Below are 19,328 nucleotides of genomic sequence, written 5' to 3' on the forward strand. Positions count from 1 at the left end.
AAGATAGGCGAGGCCACAGGCAGCGGGGGAAATGGGATGCATGAGGGGAATTGTAGAGTTGAGCATGGTGCCTGGAGGTTGGTAGATCCTGGGAGTCCAGGCCGCGCTGCTGGCCCAAACCCTCTCCGTCATCCGCTGCCAAAAAGTCGCCGGCTAGTCGCGGACAAAATACTAGTGACGAGACCAACGCAGGCATGCTGAGAGATGCACGTATCCATCGCAACTCTATTCCATTGAAGCTTTGCGAGCGTCGCACGCATATCCAAAGCTCCCAATGGCATCTCCCCTACGGCCTTCGCTTTTACCTCAGTGCTCCTCCTGCGCCCGCCGCGTCGCCAATCTTGGCCTCGAGCGATGGCAGCCGACCTACCAGCAAACGCGGAGTAAAAAGACTTCCTCCAAGCAGCCCGACCACATCGCCGTGAGGCTGCTGAAGGATGTCAAGTCCTTCGGGCGCGCAGGTGGTTGCCTTCGATCTTGTTTTGAAGCTCTCACGGCTAACGGTCATGATCACTAGGCGCACTCGTCCCCATCACCGCCGGCCAGATGCGCAACATGTGGTTCCCACGCGGGATAGCCGACTACGTTACAGCGCCCCAACTCAAAGAACTGCGGGCGCGGAACGTCGCTGTCGAGCGAGACTTCCTGTTCGGCGTCGAGCTCACCAAGAAGAAGAAGGCCGAAGCCGCGGAAGAGGAAGCCCAGGAGGCGAGCCGGCAATCCGTCAGGGCGGAGGTTGAGTTGCTGTCTGTACGTATACCCACTTCGTATTCCTCCGTCGACACGCCCCCAAAGCACTCCTGGTCGCCGGCTGACACCTGTGATTCGCAGCCTCAACGCTCCACCGAGCTCCTAGCTACACTCCTCCCCCCAACCCTCGACTTCTACCGCACCCCGATCACACCCGACACGTCCTCTCCCTCCCCTGCCACCACCGCACCGTCCGCGCCCACTAGCATCTACGGCTCCATCTCAGCACCCGACATCGCACACGCTATCAAAGCCATCCTTAGCACTAACGAAGAGGCGGCGCGTGTGGTATTGACGGACGGGGACATCAGGTTCATGAGTGGGTCTGCAGGGACAGGGCTGGTCGAGGGAGCGGGAGTGGGGAAAGCAGAGGGAGGGATGACGGTGGACCGCGTGAAGCAGCTTGGAGACTATGAGATCGAGATATTTGTTAAGGGGGCGAGTGAGGGGGTGAGGAGGACTGTAAGGGTCTTGCCGACCGAGCCGGCGAGGTAGTGGGAGCGGTTGCGCCTGTACAATTTAGGACCAAACGGGATATAGAAGGCGTAGGAAGTCGCAGAGGTGCAGAGTCGCCGCTGCGCCATTGTGTTAATACGTGTATGTGGATGCGAGAAGCTGTTGATACCATTCGGAAAAGCAGCTAGGCGACAGAATTAGAATGCGTTGGTGTGCTGAGTTTGCATGATTGACACAAGGCTTTTCAGGTACGCAAGGAGATTCCGCGCATTGAGGGAAGTAATTCGATATCTGCTCATTTTACAAAAGCGGTGCAAGGAATGTTCCCGCAGAAATCACAACCCGCCATACCCTCGCTTTTATGGCCGAAAAAGTGCACGAAAGGACCGATCCAACTGGGAAACGCGAAACGCGAAAAGCTCAAACGAAACCATACCCTGCAATCTACCCAGACCCAATCGCGGCCACGCAATGTTCTTAGTGAGAGAAGTGGCGGATCCACCTCTTCAAAATTCTTACGCTTACAGTCTAGGGCGCAGACGGGTGGAGGATATACGTCCGGTTCTAGAAGGGTGAGCTGGATCCAGAAAACACCTGGCCGGAGCGGGCAAGCAGAGTAGCAGATAACAAGCAGAGGAGCAATCACCAGTAAGGCCTACGGCCGTAGCCGTCCTCATATCCACCACGAGGTGGGCTCCTGGGTCTCCTGCCGCCAGGCGACGGGGGTCGGTCGTACGGGCGGCTATGACCATTCATGTAAGGATCTGGCTCATACGCAGCGCGAGGTGGGGGCGGAGCGCGAGCATCGTAAGCGTCCTCACGATAGCGTGGAGGGGGCCGACCGTACCCATCGTCAACCGGAGGAGGGCCACGACGATCGTAGCGATCACGTGGATCATAATAATCACGTGGTGGCGGTGAGCGGCGACGATAATCATCGCGACGTGGGCTATAGCCAGCACGCGGAGGACCGCGGCGATCATGGTGATAGTCGTCAGGTGGAGCACCATAGCCACCGCGGCGTCCTGGTGGCGGCGAGCGGGATCGAAAGCGGTCGCGCGGGCGCTCAGGTTGAATCTGTGAGATGTCAGGTACTGAACACCAGTCCAGTTTCGTAAAAGCGAGTGAACCTACGTCAGCGATGCAGCGGACGGTCTGACCCTTGAACTCGCGGTTGTCAAGCTTTTCGACAGCATTGGTAAGGTCCGCGCCAGTTTCGTATTCGACAAACCTAGGCAGATATCAGTGGACGCGTCACCTACAATATCGGATACAAAACTAACCCTTTACCGTCGCGATCGCGGCTTACTTCGGAGTAGACTACGTCAAGGCCAGACTGGCGGGCGAAGTCTTTGAGGTCCTAGAGGTCCAGAGTGAGTCCGGTGACATCCAAGAAACTTCCAGAAACTATGCTGTGCATAGATGCAGCCCCAGAAACTCCGTGTATCGTCGCATCCACCTTCTGTGTTGGGCTACGGGGAAGGAGAGGGTAGGAAGGTCTGAAAGCTCCCCAATACATGATCCCGAGGCACCGAGAGGACAAGGACCCGGAAACTCCTAGTGGTCCTACGTGCTTCCCGGTAGCGCGTGAAAACAAACAACATGAGATCATGGTGGAACATGTCAGGCCTAGGCCACCAGTCGCCTTCTCGCGGTGGGTTTGAAGTGGCTCAAGTGCACATGTGGCGCGCTCTCGCCGAACGCGAAGCTCCCCCGTCACATTGATTGATGCCTCGACAGATGGTGGGGACAGAAACTCCAAAGAAAAGATGTCCAACGGTCCAAGAAGAAGGATATGGAATGGGAGCTAACCTGCCAGCTGGTCTCAACAGGAAGGCCAGTAATTTGCATGCGGAAAGCGGTGCGCCGGGGGCGAGGAGCGGTGCGCTCTTGGTGGGCAAAAGGCTCATTGCGGCGGGACCCTCGTGCGAACTGGACAACCAGGCGCTCTCCCATGAAGTCGGAGCCGTCTATTGCGCTTTAGCCACGCGTCAAGGGGATTAGTCAAGGGACGTGAGGACGACGTACGGAAGGCTGTTACACATGAAGGTCAGCACCGTGTCGCGGTTGTGGTTGCTTTCGCAATGAAGGGGTGCGCGACTTACCGGGAACCACATCCCGCGCGTCCATAGCATCCTTGTACTCGATGAAGCCGAAGCCATTCATGAGCTTAATCTCGGTGATTTCGCCAGTGCCATGGGCCGCAAAGTGGTTCTCAACGTCCGCCTTAGTGGCTGCGCCAGGTAAGAGAGTCAGCGAGGCCTAACTCCAAAGGGTGACGCCATCCTGGATCCACGAAGGCCATCCATCTAAAGCGCGCTCTGATGTTGCTGCAGTCCCCATCCAGGATAGTTCAAGGAGTCATACCATTACGTGGAAGGTTGCCCAGGTAGAGCCGGGTGGAGGATACCTCTGTAGCCATCTTGGTGAAAGAACCTGGGGATGTCTTGAGAGCGATGAGGCTGTCGCGAAGCGAGGCTGGTCGCGAAGAAAGGAACACTGGCTTTCTACGTCCTATCCAGAAGTGAGGCTCCTCGGCGAGTCTCAAAGACAGGAGCACAGTAGGAATGCAATCCTGCTGCGCGACGGGAAGGATATGTGGATTGACTCCGGAGAGGACTGGTGTGGTGTGGTGTGGTGAAGAGGAGAAGTGGAGAGGATGAGGCGGAAGAATTCATCGCCTCACGCACAGAACGCGCTAGCCGAGTTCGGTAGCTTGATATGGGGCACTCCGCACAGGTGCACTTTCCGCAGCGTGCTCACGACGTGCGACACGCGATTCAGCGTTACTGTCCTCCCTAATGATGTGCAATAAGCTGTGGGATATGTATCAGCGGCTGGATTCATGAGATGAAGGCAGCGCGGTGTTTTAGCAGGACAACTTGCTCTCATGCTGAAGGTACAGGCAAGAGGTCAAGCATGCTTCCTTGAAGCTCTTTCGCCATCAGTTCGACCGGGCCATAGAGCCGGCGCCTGATCAACTCGGTGGGAGCCGGCAGACTGAAGGACGCACCAGGAACCTTTGCGGTGGTACGGCAACGAGGTGTGACATCAACCACCATGCTGGCAACCGTCCGTTGGGTCACCCCCTGATTTCAAGGCCACAACAAACTGCTCCACAGTGAAGACGAAGATAAGACCCATCCAAATCGGATGATGTGCACAGTCTGGGTTCAGGTATGTACAACGAAGTGGTAAACTCCTTTCACGTCATCACGTACTTGGGCCCCTCACCTCCTTGTGGGGTCGTCCACTTGATGCCCTGGTTCGGCACCTTGATGTCACAAGTTTTGCAGTGAACACAGCTGTCGCAAGTCAGCAGCTGCGATAAGCACGAAGCAAGGCGCTTCTTGTGAATGAGGGGCTTACTTTTGCGCATTGATCTGGAACCTCACACCCAGGTCTTTCGTCTCGTCCTCCACATACTCATACACAGCAGCTGGACAGAACCGGTTCTCAATGCCTTTGTACCGTGGATACTCCTCCTGGGCGTGCTTGTCCCAATCTTCCACCCGAAGGTGCACGGGCTGGTCTTCCTCGTGATTCGTGCCCGTTCGGCTGACGCTAGTTAGGATGTCGAAGCTGATCTTCCCGTCGTTTTTCGGATACTCGATCTTCTTGCACTGATCGGCGGTCTTGGTAGCCAAGTGATCCGGCTTGCCGTGCTTCAGTGTCCATGGAGTTTTGCCGCGGAAGAGAAATGCTTCTAGACCAGAATAGAGAATACCTCCATAGAGGCCTAGGGGAGTGTGAAACGATGGCCTCATATTTCGAACTTGCTTTAGCTCCTTCCAGATCGAAGACTCCCGAAGCGCATCTTCGTAGTCGAAGAGGAAAATGTCTCCCCTGTCCTGGTTCACGGTAAGCGCCTTATACGCAGCCTCTGCTGCTAACATCCCCGACCGCATGGCCGTATGTGTGCCCTTGATCTTCGGGACGTTCAGGAATCCGGCCGTATCGCCAATAAGCGCACCACCGGGGAAGGCGCACTTTGGTATCGACTGGAAGCCGCCTTCATTTAGGGTCCGAGCTGCGTACGATATACATTTTCCGCCTTCGAGGTATTGTTTGTATAACGGATGATGCTTCATCTTCTGAAACTCGCCGTAGGGTGCTAGCCAAGGGTTCGGATAATCCAGTCCCACTACTAAGCCAATGCTGACAAGGTTGTCCCCAAAATGATACATCCAGCCGCCTCCATATGTGTCTGAGGGTAATGGGTAGCCCATCGAGTGGACCACCAGTCCTGGCTGGAACTTTTCCGGCTGGATCTCCCAGACCTCCTTGATGCCCAAGCCGTAGGTCTGGTGCTGGCTTTCTCTCCTAAGATCATACTTCTTCACCACCTGCTTTGTCAGGCTTCCGTGGCAGCCCTCTGCGAGCAGAGTGACGCGAGCATGGAACTCCATACCTCTCTCAAACGAATCCTTCGGCTTGCCACTCCGCGATATGCCCAGGTCGTTGGTTGCCACGCCCTTTACCGCACCCTCGTGTGTGTACAGCACCTCCGAAGCTGCGAAACCCGGGTATACTTCCACACCAACCTCTTCCGCCCGCTCTCCAAGCCACTTGGCGAACTGGTTCAGACTTATGATGTAGTTGCCATGGTTATTCATCTGTGGCGGCGCCGGTATCGGTATAGCCCGGTTCTTCGTCAAAAATCTCATCTTGTCCGTCGTGGCAGGTGTGACGTTCTGGAACCGGTTCGGGTTGTCCTCAGACTTCCAATCAGGAATCAGCTCATCCAATGCTGACGGCTCAACCACATTTCCAGACACAATGTGATCGCCAAGCTCGCCCGCCTTCTCTAGCAGTAGCACACGGAAATCCTCATTGCCCGCTTCGTTGGCAAGCTGCTTGAGCCGTATTGCTGCGCTCAGCCCCGCGGGCCCGCCACCCACGATACAGACGTCCACCTCGTCGATTTCGCGCTCAATGGTGCTGGGGTCGAAGCGGTCATCGTGCTGCGCGAGTCGAGCTCTTGCGGTACTTGACAATGCCCTCCTCTGTCCTGCGATCCGGAATGCGGGCCTATACTCGCTCAGCAGGCGTGCTCGAATGCTGCACGGCGCAGCTCTAGGAAGTGTCCGCAGGCTTCGGGTGGACGAGGTGAGGGTTCGGCGGACGAGTGCCGGTAAGACGAGCTTGGAGGACATGGCGAGTGGTGCGGTGCAGTGTGCGAAGTTGTGTGGAGGAGGTGGCACGAAAAGAGAGTCGCATATTCACGGCCATGACGGTTTGGTGTTGGCCGAGGTTGTGAGCAATGCGGACCGAAGCAAAGCCGGCCACTCGCGTGTCGGACTTTTGTCACCCTGACTTTTGACACCTCTGACAGCTTTGATTCCGTGCTCCGTTCAACAACGGAGATATCTTTCCGTCGTAATGGACTTCATCGACACTCATACCAAAGTATAGGTTCAGTAAAGCAAATAGCTTGTGTGGATCCCACGTCACTCCTTCCAAGGCCTGGGCTCAAAAGTCTGGTGCTATGCCCGGAGTTCCGCCGCCTCACCTCAATTCATTAGTATAGCACGAATTGTTACGGAACTAGACTTCCGAGCCTAGGCCTCGTTTCAAGTACCGGACTAGACTTGTCCGCCATGCGCAATAGTAGCAGGCGCGAGTGTCCTACACTCGTTATAAGCATCTTATACGTCAACAGGGTGTGTTCCTCAGGTGTGCCACGCGGTTCGCCAAGACCCAACGAACAGTGAACTGCCTACCGCACGAGGCTCTCACAGAACTTGTCCATAATTTTCAGGGCATTGAGAAGTGAGCCAAAAGTCAGCACGATCATCGATCCACCCTCTGGAACGGTATAGCCGCCCTGGCCGTGCTGATACGTTCCGACCCGAGACGCCGACTCTGAAACCACTGGAGCCTCAGATCCTCTACATGAGGCTGAGCGACCCAGCATAGCACCTCGACAATATTCATGCGTTCTCAGCGGATGGCTATGTTCTGGTCAGGAGCTTTCCTCCATTTGTTCACAGCCAGGACAGACCCCACTGATGGGTCTTGAGGCTTGAAGTTACATCTCACGTTCCCGCTCAGCGCTTGATATCTCCTTGGCAGCCTTCGCGTTCAATGTCCAGATCCGCACTTAGCCCATGCTTTGAAGTCACATCACAGATGGTTCATCAAGTTTCACGTGCACAGTTCCTAAACTCTAGCTGGCGGCATGAATGTGGAGATGCAGACCTGATGCAGATCACATACAAAGCCCCACTTGCCGCTCACCAGCCATTGACGCTCCAATGGAGTGGCTACTGTCCTAAGGCGATGTGTTGTAGTCCTGAGTATATCCATCCCTCTTCCGTGAATTTTTCCTCTCGGTCTTGCAACATTCAGTTCTTCGTGCTGGCCACCTATTCTCAAGCTTTACCTTTCTTACATACATACATACATACATTCGTTACTCCCTAAGAGCTGTGCTCCCATCTTCATTCTTTGCTCCTTCTATCTACGTTCCTTCAAGAACCGTCTCTTATCAGACTCGAGCACGCATCATCATGAAATCGACATACTCCCTCTTCATCCTTTCCCTGATTGCCCTGGTGGCAGCCACCCCGGTTCCCGTCAAGCGTAGCCGTATGCACCGCTCGTCCACTCTCCCTCGCTTACCAAGCTCACCAGCCCATCCGTAGCAAACCCCAATCCCCCATACCCCTTGAGCCCGGAGGACACCGCCGAAGGCGCAGCAAGCCCCACCATCCCAGCCGCCGGCGGAGTAGCCAACCCCACCATCCCACTCCCAGAGGGCGCAGCGAGCCCGAGCACCCCCGCTGCCGCGGGTACTGGCATCGCGGCCCCAACAGGCACTGGTGTTGCAGCGGCTCCTTCAGCGGGCTGTGTCATTCCGATCGACGCTTTCGAACTGGAAGGGGAGGAGGGGGCGTCACTGGCCTCTGATCTTGCCTACCTGCTACGCGAGAAAGCACTCGATGTCAAGGACGCCGTAGCAGGCTTGCTGACGCGCAGACATGGAGAGCCTGGTGGTGATGGTGGCGATGGCGGCGATGGTGGTGGCAACGGTGGTGACGGTGGTCTAGCGGGCCTTAGGGGCGGAAGAGGAAGAGGCCAGGGTGAGTTACTTATGCATTTTCTTGCTCGAAGAGCCGGTTCTAATGTGTTGCATCCGCTGACATGGCATGCAGCTGCTGAAGCCGCCGGTCCTGGAAACGGCGAGGACGGAGGTGCTGAAGAAGACGGCGCTGGCGCCGGAAGAGGGAGGGGTAGGCCTGGTCAGGGCCGCGGCAGAGGCAGGGGCAACGGCAATGGAGCGGGCAACGACGGGGGCAACGGTCAGGAAGAGGGCCAGATAGGTGGTCAGGAAGGTGATCAGGAAGATGATCGGGGCAACGGTCGGGGCAACGGTCAAGGCAACGGTCAAGGCAACGGGCAGGGCAACGAGCAGGGCAATGGTCGAGGAAATGGCCGAGGCGATGGTCAAGGGAACGGCCAAAATAACGGCGACGAGGGTGGCGAGGGCAATGGCGAGGGCAATGGTCAAGAACGTGGCGGTGGTCGCGAAGGACAGCCGGAAGAGAACGCCGCTTGTCCTGCCACACTCCGACGAGTCCGACGTGCGCGGAGGAGTTTCAGTCACCGGTAGGTGGATTGAAGGGTGTCAAGAGTTTGCCTTCTGGAAGGCATAGTCTGAAGGCGTGAAATCTGGCAAGAAATTCTCGGCTTGCCTGTTGGGTTACGTGTGCTGCTTAGATATATCGGTACGTCAACTTGGGAACTAGCATAGGGCCTTCGTCTCTAGAAGTTCTGTCGTGTGATTTCCCTCTCTATGTTCTCAGGCATGTTAAGAGGGGGGTGGACGACTGTCATCAACTGGGAAGCTGGCAGAGCTCAAGTTGGTTCTCCTACCGCAGAACAACAAAACACAAGTATAACACAAACGAAAGACATTACCACACATGATTACCAGTCAACGACCTAAACGTCCCATTGGTTTCCTGTAGCTGAGAATTGTACTCGCAGTGACTCTTTTCAGTTGTATACAGATCGGTGAGATAGCGGTGCCAGTCACCTCCTACTGGACCGCTGTAACGATCGTAAGCGCTTATCTGCGGACATCCTTTGACATATCGCAGCCCACTCTGAATGCATATTATCTCTTTTATTCCATCAAACCTTCTGTTTTAGCGTGCCATTTCATGCGAATATCATTAATTGTAAATCTTTGTCCTCCCGACGGTCGACCATCGGGGCCTGCTGCTCATTCACAGTATGCTTGGGACAGTTGACTCAGTCTGTCTACTATGAGATATGGTGCCTGAAGCGTAGACGCTAGACCTGCAATGGGGTCAGCTTGCTGCGAGATCTATTGATGTCGAGACAATAAGCGGTATTTCTTCAGCCTTGTGCACGCTTCGTCGACGGGGACTTTCCAGGTTGTGTACGTCGGAATGGAGAGAGAGAACTCTAGAGCTGGAGATGTGTTTCTCAACTCACCAAAGTCGTGCTTCTGCATTTAACCTCACGCCCTCCTCTCGGAAGGCGCGAACATGCTCACTAATAGCGTATTTGTCGAAACCAAACTTCTGCAGGCGCGTCAGTAACAAGCAGCGGAATTCATGGCGCTGTGTTACCCTTAGGTCCGCATCTTCAGAGCAGTGATGCGGACAACACAACACCACTTCGCCAAGCATAGGCAAAGCGCCGCATGTCTTACGGCTCAGAAGCTCCTGTGACCATTCGACGAAGAACATTGGATAGTCATTGTCCACGTGTAACGATCTGAGCGTCGGCGGCAGTGAGTTTACGTAGATCGAAGATACGAAGGCTGGTATGGAGGTTTCGAAATGCTCAATACGGGAGGCTCTAAGCAGCACTCTAAGCGCGTCTACCATCTTTGTCTCAGGACTTCCGTCGCCCGAGATTCGGAGTCTCTCAAGAGTGGTAAGATGAGTGTCGTACAAGGCTTGAAGCATCTCAGGGTTCACAAATACCCCTTGGTCTTCTGGGGAACGCTGTTTAGATCCGTTGACGGGAGTGATTGTGGTCCAGCCAAAATCGTAGATGCCGAAGCTCTTAAGCGGCCTCATCCTCCGAAGCACGTCCGGGGTGAACGACAGGTGCGGTTTCCTGCCATGGTAGACGCCAGCACTATCGTACAGTCTGAACGTGTTGTCGACCTCAAGCTCTGTCAGATGCGGCAGACTGAAAAGTACCTCAAGTGTCTCAGCCGGAGTGTTCGGCAAATAACCGGAGATGTGTAATGACTGAAGGTTGCGCAGACCTTGTACACATATAATAGAATGCTTATCGCTGATAAATGAGAGACGGCGGAGGTGAGGAGAACGGCGTGCGGCAAGCTCGAGGAACGAGGAACATAGAGCGAGACGCTGGTGTGATCTCGGTGAAGTGGTCTGGATTGGGTCCATCGTAAGCTCACAGAGGCCAGTAAGCCGGGTAAGGGCCTGTTCTAATCTTTCCAACTCTTGGTTAATCAGTTCCGGGCTCCGTGGCCGAAGAGGCGGTTGACTGCTGACGCTGTCCAGTACTGGTGAAAGATCAATATTGCGGATACACAGCCGGATAGCCTTGACCCAAGACACTTGGATGGTCTCCGCTGATGCAACCCATTCATATAGGCTGGTCTGCGATCGAAAGATCAATTGGTGGCTGTATAGGAAGGGCAAGGCTTCGCGGTAGAACAGCTTGCACACTCGCAGAGCCTGAGCGTTGCATCTGGGATGAGAAAATACCTCACGGTATACGTTATTGCGGAGCTCCGGTGGAAGGTGGAAGAAGTGCTGCTTTCGGGCGGGGGGCATCTCCTGTGACAATAACATTGCGAGAAGGTTGGGGAGACTTTCAGACAGTATAGTGCGGGGAGAATAAGGGTTCTGTGTAATGAACGGTGTTTGATACGGGAGTTGTATATATCGTTCGGTTCAGAGGCGTACGTAGGCTGGGCTAAACGGAAGAAGAAACTATCATCAACGCGTATTGCCTGGCACAAACGCTAAGAGCTAGGAGCCGATGACAGCCACTGCAGTTGATAGAAAATAGACAACGACAGTCAAAGGACAGAAAAGCGTTAGGACGATAAGAAGACCGCTTCACAACTTAGGCCGCCACGCAGTATCACGTTGCGAAACTGATGCCATTGAAAGGGTATCTTCTCGATGGTGGTGGACTCTTCACTCAGCCAATGCGCATGCCTTGGAACGACCAAGCACTCGCGAGCAGCTCCGACGCCCACCTACACGGTGAGTGCTGAAGTCGGCTGGAACTCGCGTCCATGGCTTCAGAGAATCGCGAGATGGCTTGCAGGTGTGTATTGAGCTAAGGACCGAGCAATCGATATGCAGGCAAGCGGCCATGCCATGCGGTCCACGTTGGCGGTTCTCCAAGCGTACGGAGTAGTGAGAGGCCTTCATCCTAGCTTGCACTCGAACGGCAATTAAAAGGTCTACTATTCGGTCGGCATTCGGTGGTCAAAGCCCCAGGCATCAAACCCAGAGATAGAGGCGTCCGAGTAAGGCCGGAAGGGTGATACAGGAGCGTCTGAAGGCTCGCGCTACACAGTGGATAGGAGAATGGCTGCATCACGCGTGGAGCTCCACGAACCGGACTCGCGCCTTAGCTAGGTAGAGAATCTGGTAGATTAAAATTCGCCGGATTCGTCTGATTTGGCGCAAACCGGTTAGCGAGGTCTCTACACTCTGGTTGAAACTGGCGCCGTCTGCGTGGGGGGAGCTTGAAGTCCATAGCGCATCCGCCCAAGGCGTTCCTACGCTCTCGAGCCGAAGAGCGTTCTGCCGGTGCATGCCGTGGCTCGGGGGAGTTTGACGAGGCGCCATGCGTGCGGTAGACGGCTCGCGATGCGTTTGGCGGCTCGGTGGAAAGACGAGACACAATGGAGATGCGGCAGACCGTGGTGTCATGCGAAGAATGTTAGTGGAACGCTTCTCGAGAAGTCTGGAAGGTGGACGTGGCTTGCAGGAAGATCCACGCTGCCCACGAGCGATGCCGCGTGCCAGAGATCGAACCGGAGATGATCGGCCGCTGTGTGCGACGTCCTCTTCCGCCTTTTGCGTGGCAGAGAGCGACAGAGATGCAGTTGATTTGTTCCTTCGGCCGTTCCATGTGGACACAACGTGGCCTTCACGTTTTCAGATCGATGCATGACCGGGGGCTTGCAGCAATCGTGCGGGATCTCTCCAGCCAGGACGGGAGGGATGATGCAACAACCGCACCCCTAACTCATATCTGAGCTCACGAATGGTGGGATCGTGTGAGCATAATTGGCTCGTTGATGGTAGAGCTCGCTTGATTGCCCTTTGGAGGCGGCCTGAGCGCATCGTAAACGTGTATTGATGATGGTGATACTCGTAGCTGAGCGCCGAAGACGCACTGCAGCGCATGCTTGCCACGCGCCGCAACCTTCCGAGCACGAATGACATGCAAGCAATCTACCGGCTGGGAGAGGGTGGTGCAAGGTTGTGCTTGGACAGCAAATTCATGCTACCCATCGCACGAGAGCATGTAGCCAAAAGCAGCGCCTCTAGGGCAACCGAGCCGTACTTCGTACTCTGCACTTCCACGTGGTGTTGCCTGGGAACCTCCCGCTTCGATCTGTTTCAGCAAGGGGCTAATGCAGAGAACGCAGAACCATCGAGACTACTCGATGCACAACACGCGGCAAAGACGGTCGATCAGCTATCCTTCCCGAATGGGATGCGGGTTACGGCAGAGGTCTTCGAGTTGCAGAGGACGGGGGACTAGTTTTGGATCTACTGTAGAACTGGTATACGGAGAAGATGAGGAATGTACAGAGACAGTCTCATTAGTTAGCTTCTTAATTACGAATTCCTGCTTATGAGGGACCTCAATCTCTTAGGTATTTTCACAACTCTGCCATACGGACGCAACACTCACAAGGGTGGGGGGGTTATCACGAACACGGACGAGGGGTTCGTTTTCGGGGCTAGCACTGGTGCATACGTCCCTGTGAAGTTCACATGCTCGGCATTAGGGGGACGACTATCAAGACGAGTCGGTCATCGTCATCATTCTCGTCTCCATCATGCTCATTATCACCGTCATTAATCCCAGCATAGTCACCAAAGATACACACATTCTGAAGACCTACCATTCTATCACCCTCAACGCGGTGCAGTAGCAACAGCAATCCCATCTCTCGCATGCTCCTGCAGCCAATGGGGCCATCCCCTAATGCCAGCAAACTTCCCCGCGCTCTCCGGAACATAGATCTGACCGGCTCGACCGCTGAGCACCTGCTTCACGACCGGGTCTGCAATGGCAGAGGGCAGCAGCGTAATAGTCTTCGACGCCATGAGCGAATCCTCCCAGCTCTTGATCAACGGCGTCTGCGCCCACATCGGGTGCACGATTGTCGTCTGGATGCAACAGCCGTTCGGACCGTAGCGGTGCTTGAGCTCTTGATTGAGGCCTGTCTCTATTAGCTGTTGAACGTGAAGTGGGAGAGGTGGGAAAGGGGATGGATATACCCTCATGTAGCGCCAGGACACCGGCTTTCGTGCAGCAGTAGTCGACGATGCTGGCGCCGGAGAAGTAACTCGCCATACTCGCGATGCTGACGATGTGGCCTTTTTGCAAATCCATCATGCCGGGCAGGAACTCCTTGATCAGGGTGAAGTGGCTCATCAGATTGACACGGAAGATCTTCTCGAGGTACTCCTCCGAGGTGTCCAGGATGGTGTGTGCATGGGCTATACCAGCGTTGTTGATGAGAATAGTAGGGATACCGACGTCCCTGCGGATTGCGGCCGCCGTCTCTGATACCGCGTCTTTGGAAGTAATATCACACTTGTAAAAGGAGACTCCGGCCCCTGAGCCTAGCTGTCAGCCTCTACTTCGTCAAGTCAAGTCCAGGATGAAGCGGACTCACGACCGTCAAGATCCGCAGGCATGTCCTGCACATCCAAAACCACAACCTTCATCTTCCCCGCCAGCCCCTTAACCATCAGATGCCCAAAGCCACTGCATCCCCCTGTAACAACAGCAATCTCTTTCTGATTGGCGAAGTCCCACTTGGCGCCTTGCTTCCGCCACTGCCAGTGGTTCTGCGCCCAGGCGTTCAGGCGGTCATTGACCTTACCCGCCAGGCCAAGCGCAAAGAGCCATTTGAGGGTTCTCAGCAGCACAGGAAGCCTGCGCGCATTGGTAAGAGAAGGGAACGCTCGAAGTAGTCTGAGGCGAATCTCTGGCGGTCCTCTGGTTAGAGCAAGCAGGAGTGGGCCTGTCAAGATGGGCTCGAAGGCCGCGCGCTTGATGAGGGCGACCAAGGACGCAAGCTTAAGAGATCTCAGCCACGGCTATTCAGATAGTAGATGCCAGGATGGAATCACCTACGGATAGAGCGAGCTGCTGTGTATTCATCTTCACGGCAAGTTTCTCAGCTGTTCATGGCAGCGAGTTTGGACCGAGGGAAGAAAGCTGGCTTACTCCAGCTCTTTATTTATTTGAGGTGGAAACGAGGGGCGGCTTTCCCCGCAAAACATCCATACTTCCCCACAGTCTGACCCTGCGCCATCGCGTTCCAGCCACATGGTCGCAGATCTTTGCTACATTGAGACGCGCAGTTTGCTCCGACGCGGCCCTGAGGATATCTGAGATTACATTAGGCTCGTGATAGTCAGGTTGCCAAACACTTTGAGCTTCGGTATGGCGGATTGCCAAATTACATAGACGAGTAAAAGCTGGGTCAGCTACACAGCGTCAAGCTAACTTGGACTGGCAAGCGACAGCTCACTGAGGTCTCCCCTGCGGTCTTTACAGCGGAACGATTAGAATGGTGTATGCCGCCGAGTTTGTTTGGATCTCGTATGAGTATGTTTGCACCCTGTGGCATCTCATACAGGCCTGCAAAAACCACGAACATTTGGGTTCAATCTTCCAGACTAAAGGTATAAAATGAACATCGCCCAGCAGCATCTAGACCATGGCATCTCGAAGAATTAGAAACACGAAGGAACACGCACTACTATCTTGCGAGATCAGAAAAGCTGCGATTAGCAAGAAGCGGAACATTGCCTCCAACGCTGTCCACTGATTGTGGCGCAAAACTAGCAAGATTCCAAGTACGATGATCGTCTCCTTACGGGGGTCATACTTCTTGCACCCAGACCTGCGAATCACTCCACATCAGCACGAATCCACAGCCAGCAATTGGGTTCAACAACACTCACCTCCATCTTCCCCATATCCGCCTTCTCCTTCTGCGCTTGTAGCCTGCAAGCCTCGATTGCCATGTTCAAATCATCCTGATCCGCCATCGTAATCATATCCTCCTCATCCCTATATTTGATCTTGAAATTCTGCCGTATACCAAACTTCTCCCTAATCTGATCCACAAACTCCCTGAACGGTTTACTCGGCTCGATGAACACATACCGCGTGTCCTCTGCATACACCTTCACCCTGATAGTCTTCAGGTGATGCGGTCTCCGCGCGGAGGCTCGACGCTGGCTCGATGCCCGCTCGTAGGGCAGGCGGGCGTGCGACCGCTTGGGCATCATCTCGAACTCGCCTTCGTCGATCGAGGAGTGCGCGTACTCGTCTTCGTCTTCTTCCTCGATTGAGACGGGGCGTCTGCTGCGCTGCGTGTTCGAGCGGCCGTACGAGGGCCGGAGATGATCTTCGTAAACTTGAGGAGGGCTGCGCTCTTCTTCCTCGCCATCCGAAATCACCCTCCGTAGGGGCGTTTCCCGCACGCCTCTGCCGGCGTCACGACTTCGTGTCGGCCCGGAGGAGTATTCGCGTGCAGGCCGCGGCCGTTCTGATGCTGACCTGACGGTTCCCAGCCGCGGCTTCTCGCCTTGCTCGAACGCTGCGCGTCCCAATTCGAGCGCAGGGGGCTTGGGGGCCGCAAGGCGAAGAGATTGGGGGCGCGGCATGCCGCCCCAGCTTCCAGAACCACCGGAGCCACCAGAAGCGCGTTTACCGGGACTGTCGACTTCTGGAGGTGGTGTGGGTGGGAAGACGTTGCGCCTGATTGGCGGTTCGGATTGCTGTCTTGTGCGACTTGATAAACCCGGCTTGACCAGGTTCGCTGCCGCGTATGAGAGCTTTTCTTCTGGTCGATCGTCCTTGGCCGTTGAGAACGAGGCAGCGTTCAACATCTTCCTTTCAGACCCGGCGAAACCAGTGAAGGCATTGTTTGGGTCCGTCGCGGCAACTAGACGCGCTTTGCCGAGATAGTCCTTCGTTTTCAAGTTCTTGACTTTGGCTTCGTTGGGGCGGTAAACGATGCCGATTGGTATCGAGAAGACGGTGTATCCCTATCAAGGTGAGAAATAGCCCTCTGCACTGGGGAGGGAGCCGGATCTACCTCTGCCTGTTCTTTGAGCGCCTCGTCTATAACATCGTGTTCGGGTTTAGCCTTCTCCTTTGCCGCGTACGACAAGTCTTGCAGACCTGCATCTTTCTGTTGTAGGTAGACGTAGCAGAGGCCACGATTAAAGAGCACCTCACAGGAGTGCAGTTTGAACTTTAGCCCCAGTTGCTCATAGTCGATGTATCTATTGCCACGGAGGTACAGGAGGGTATCGTTGAAGTTCGCCAACGCCTCCTCGAAGTCGCCCAGGAGAAAGTTCGAGACTCCCTGCTGGAAGTATGCCACGGCGAGGTATTGGTCTAACCGAACGGCGCGTTGGAAAGAATCAATCTGTATTGCCATGAGAATGGGTGCTGATTGCCAGTATCCAAATCCGCTCTTACAGCTTTCTCATGCTCGCCCAGCGTCGCATGTATTACACCACAATTGAACAGTATCTTTGACGTGTCGCATATAGGTTCAAAGTTTCGCAGGGCCTCGTCGAACTCGTTGTTATCGTAGTGCCCCAGGGCAGCTACCCACGTCTCGATTTCCTGTATGAGTAGCTGCTTAGCATCGAGCTCATACGCCTAGAAGGTCTGAGAACCAGCGCATACCTGCTTCAGAGACATCGCAGCGACTCTTCAGTCTTACACTCTACTACTCGAGACCCAGTATGCAGGAGTACGAGCGAGCGGGAGCGCAAGCTCCTTCGGATCGTGTGCCAGTACCGACTGTATATATATTCCTGGTGTTGCGTAGTATGTCTAGCAATACCAATCGCTGAGCTGATGTGCTTCCAGCGTGGTTTTACTTCCAACTCTCTCGTTCGGATGGTCCCGCTGCCAGTGCCAGCTGTCAGTTGTATAGCCCGCCTGGGCTTTCGCGTCTCGGCAGAATCCTGGCGAACGACTCGGTGATTGGACTGGGAATCGCGGATATTTCAACTCCAATAGATGACGCAGGCACCAGATATCGATTACGAGTAGAGAGAAGAAGTAGCTATATCAAAAAGGCAAGGGGGTATACAGCGCATTTGAGTTGGACACGTGGGAGGCAGGTGGTTCTCGGCAAGGCGCTAAGAGGAATACCACTCGCCGTGATAGCGGCGACATGAGCGACTTGAGAGACTTGGAAATCGACCAACGCGTTAATCCGGCGCTAAATCTATCAAATAGCTGCTCGGCTCATGAGATATCTCAGGCCCGTCGCATAACGGCGTTGAGGCTGTTGGCGTGTCAGCCAGGTCACAGCCAGGCACTCCCGTCGATTGGCTGGTCTCCCAAAGAGCTTACATGGACAGGGCATCCACGGCGCGTAGCTAGCCGTCTATCGCTCTGGATTGCATTCTGGGTCGCGTTGGAGCCGCATCAAGTACCTGTCAGATGATGACCTCGAGAAACCAGATCTGCTGCTGGGTCATTTCAAGTCGAGGCAATGAGAGAGGCTACTCTTTGCGGTATTACTACGAGCTATACTGACAAGGGTTCCAAAGGCACCATCCGAGGAATCCGTAGCACGTCATTAAGCTGTGTTGATTCGGCTCGAATAGATTCATGCAGGGGGATGTGATAGCTAAATTATATATGACATTGTGCTGCGCCGCAATTGAATGGCAGGGTGCATTTGCCGATGGTGCCCTTTTGTCACTTCCCGAAAGGATTAGTGGTCCATGTCAATGGATTGAGATTAACCAAACGCATGGGATATCGACAGAGCTTTGGCCTGTCCGTCACAGCATTCCCCTGTCCACATGCTCCTTCCGCTCTTCCCAGACCGTCTTGCCAGAGCAGGAGCACACGGTCTTGTCATTATCCCACACCCCAGCACTCCGCGCGATCACTCCAACCAGCGTATCCGGATCATTCTTATCGAACTTGCCATCCTGCTGCCGCGCAACAATTATACTCCTCCCGATCATCTCCCAAATCTGTATTGGCTTATCCAAGAAGACGGTCCCAATACCGCTCTTCCCAACCTCTACTGTGCCGAAAATGCCTCTCGCAGGAGTCCCTTCCTTCTTCGCCTTTGCTGCTTCCCAGATGCCGCCTGTTGACTCTGGGCCCTCTGAGATGTCTCCGCGTTCGCGCACAGTAGCGTAGTATGTCCCCGGCGCTAGTCCTCGGATGCTGAGGTCGATAATTGTCATGCTGGGGGAAACCTGCACCATGCGGATAAGACCGCGGACATGGTCTTTGACGGAGGTGGAATGCGTTTCCAGAATGCAGACCGCAGCGCCTGTCGTCTCGAGTCAATGGAGGCCAAATCAGATGTCGCTCAGCGCAACCTCACTCTCTGAGCGACCGCTTCCTCGAAGAATCGCATCGCGTCCAGTGGCTTGGATAGCTGCTACGATCGCAGAGGGTGCAGCTGTGCCCTCGACAGAAATCAGTTGCTTCTTGAGGTCCGCGTCAACCTTGTTGATGCCTGGACACGTCAGAACCGCGCTTTGAATCGTGCCATGGAGGCTCTGGTACCGGCTATTGTATAGAGCGATGTCGAGACATCCTTGATACAGTCTTCACAGCTGAGCGGCACCGCGAATGTGGTCTGGTAGACATCAGTACCGCTATTGCGAAATGCAGTCCTAGAGCTGGAAAACGAGGATATGAGATAGTGACAATGGATAGATATAGTAGAGCATGATATTACAAGAAGATCGCATATGCTATGCATGCCAAATGAGTAATTCGCAATAGGTGACCCTGAAGAGTATACATCCTGGGCTGGCCTGGAGTAACAAACCCGCTTACCTGAAAAGGCGGTATCATGGCGATATATAGCAGAAGTACAAATCTAT

At 54.8% G+C, this 19,328-nt stretch overlaps 7 protein-coding genes across 7 annotated transcripts; 2 read left to right on the top strand and 5 right to left on the bottom strand.

The window, feature by feature from the left end:
- Positions 1-274: 274 nt before the first annotated feature.
- W97_04526 (uncharacterized protein) lies at positions 275-1,245 on the top strand (the record flags this gene model as incomplete). Its single annotated transcript, XM_007782415.1, has 3 exons — positions 275-461; positions 518-750; positions 832-1,245. The coding sequence occupies 3 exons, from the start codon at positions 275-277 to the stop codon at positions 1,243-1,245; spliced, it is 834 nt and encodes a 277-aa protein (XP_007780605.1).
- Positions 1,246-1,848: 603 nt separating this feature from the next.
- Positions 1,849-3,628, bottom strand: W97_04527 (uncharacterized protein; the record flags this gene model as incomplete). Its single annotated transcript, XM_007782416.1, has 6 exons — positions 1,849-2,283; positions 2,341-2,437; positions 2,490-2,566; positions 3,019-3,184; positions 3,308-3,440; positions 3,574-3,628. The coding sequence occupies 6 exons, from the start codon at positions 3,626-3,628 to the stop codon at positions 1,849-1,851; spliced, it is 963 nt and encodes a 320-aa protein (XP_007780606.1).
- Positions 3,629-4,411: 783 nt separating this feature from the next.
- On the bottom strand, positions 4,412-6,362 carry W97_04528 (electron-transferring-flavoprotein dehydrogenase; the record flags this gene model as incomplete). The annotated part of the gene is made up of 2 exons (XM_007782417.1): positions 4,412-4,511; positions 4,576-6,362. The coding sequence occupies 2 exons, from the start codon at positions 6,360-6,362 to the stop codon at positions 4,412-4,414; spliced, it is 1,887 nt and encodes a 628-aa protein (XP_007780607.1).
- Positions 6,363-7,718: 1,356 nt separating this feature from the next.
- W97_04529 (uncharacterized protein) lies at positions 7,719-8,821 on the top strand (the record flags this gene model as incomplete). Its single annotated transcript, XM_007782418.1, has 3 exons — positions 7,719-7,797; positions 7,854-8,291; positions 8,364-8,821. 3 exons carry the CDS (start codon positions 7,719-7,721, stop codon positions 8,819-8,821), a joined length of 975 nt encoding a protein of 324 aa, XP_007780608.1.
- A 619-nt stretch (positions 8,822-9,440) lies between these two features.
- On the bottom strand, positions 9,441-10,997 carry W97_04530 (uncharacterized protein; the record flags this gene model as incomplete). Its single annotated transcript, XM_007782419.1, has 3 exons — positions 9,441-9,513; positions 9,673-9,761; positions 9,810-10,997. The coding sequence occupies 3 exons, from the start codon at positions 10,995-10,997 to the stop codon at positions 9,441-9,443; spliced, it is 1,350 nt and encodes a 449-aa protein (XP_007780609.1).
- Positions 10,998-13,334: 2,337 nt separating this feature from the next.
- W97_04531 (uncharacterized protein) lies at positions 13,335-17,160 on the bottom strand (the record flags this gene model as incomplete). Its single annotated transcript, XM_007782420.1, has 7 exons — positions 13,335-13,642; positions 13,701-14,042; positions 14,102-14,507; positions 15,402-16,493; positions 16,544-16,879; positions 16,933-17,118; positions 17,146-17,160. 7 exons carry the CDS (start codon positions 17,158-17,160, stop codon positions 13,335-13,337), a joined length of 2,685 nt encoding a protein of 894 aa, XP_007780610.1.
- Positions 17,161-18,260: 1,100 nt separating this feature from the next.
- W97_04532 (uncharacterized protein) lies at positions 18,261-19,299 on the bottom strand (the record flags this gene model as incomplete). Its single annotated transcript, XM_007782421.1, has 4 exons — positions 18,261-18,766; positions 18,821-18,955; positions 19,006-19,078; positions 19,282-19,299. The coding sequence occupies 4 exons, from the start codon at positions 19,297-19,299 to the stop codon at positions 18,261-18,263; spliced, it is 732 nt and encodes a 243-aa protein (XP_007780611.1).
- Positions 19,300-19,328: the final 29 nt, after the last annotated feature.

Source organism: Coniosporium apollinis (genome assembly GCF_000281105.1).
Source record: "Coniosporium apollinis CBS 100218 chromosome Unknown supercont1.20, whole genome shotgun sequence".
In the NCBI taxonomy this organism is placed as follows: domain Eukaryota; kingdom Fungi; phylum Ascomycota; class Dothideomycetes; genus Coniosporium; species Coniosporium apollinis.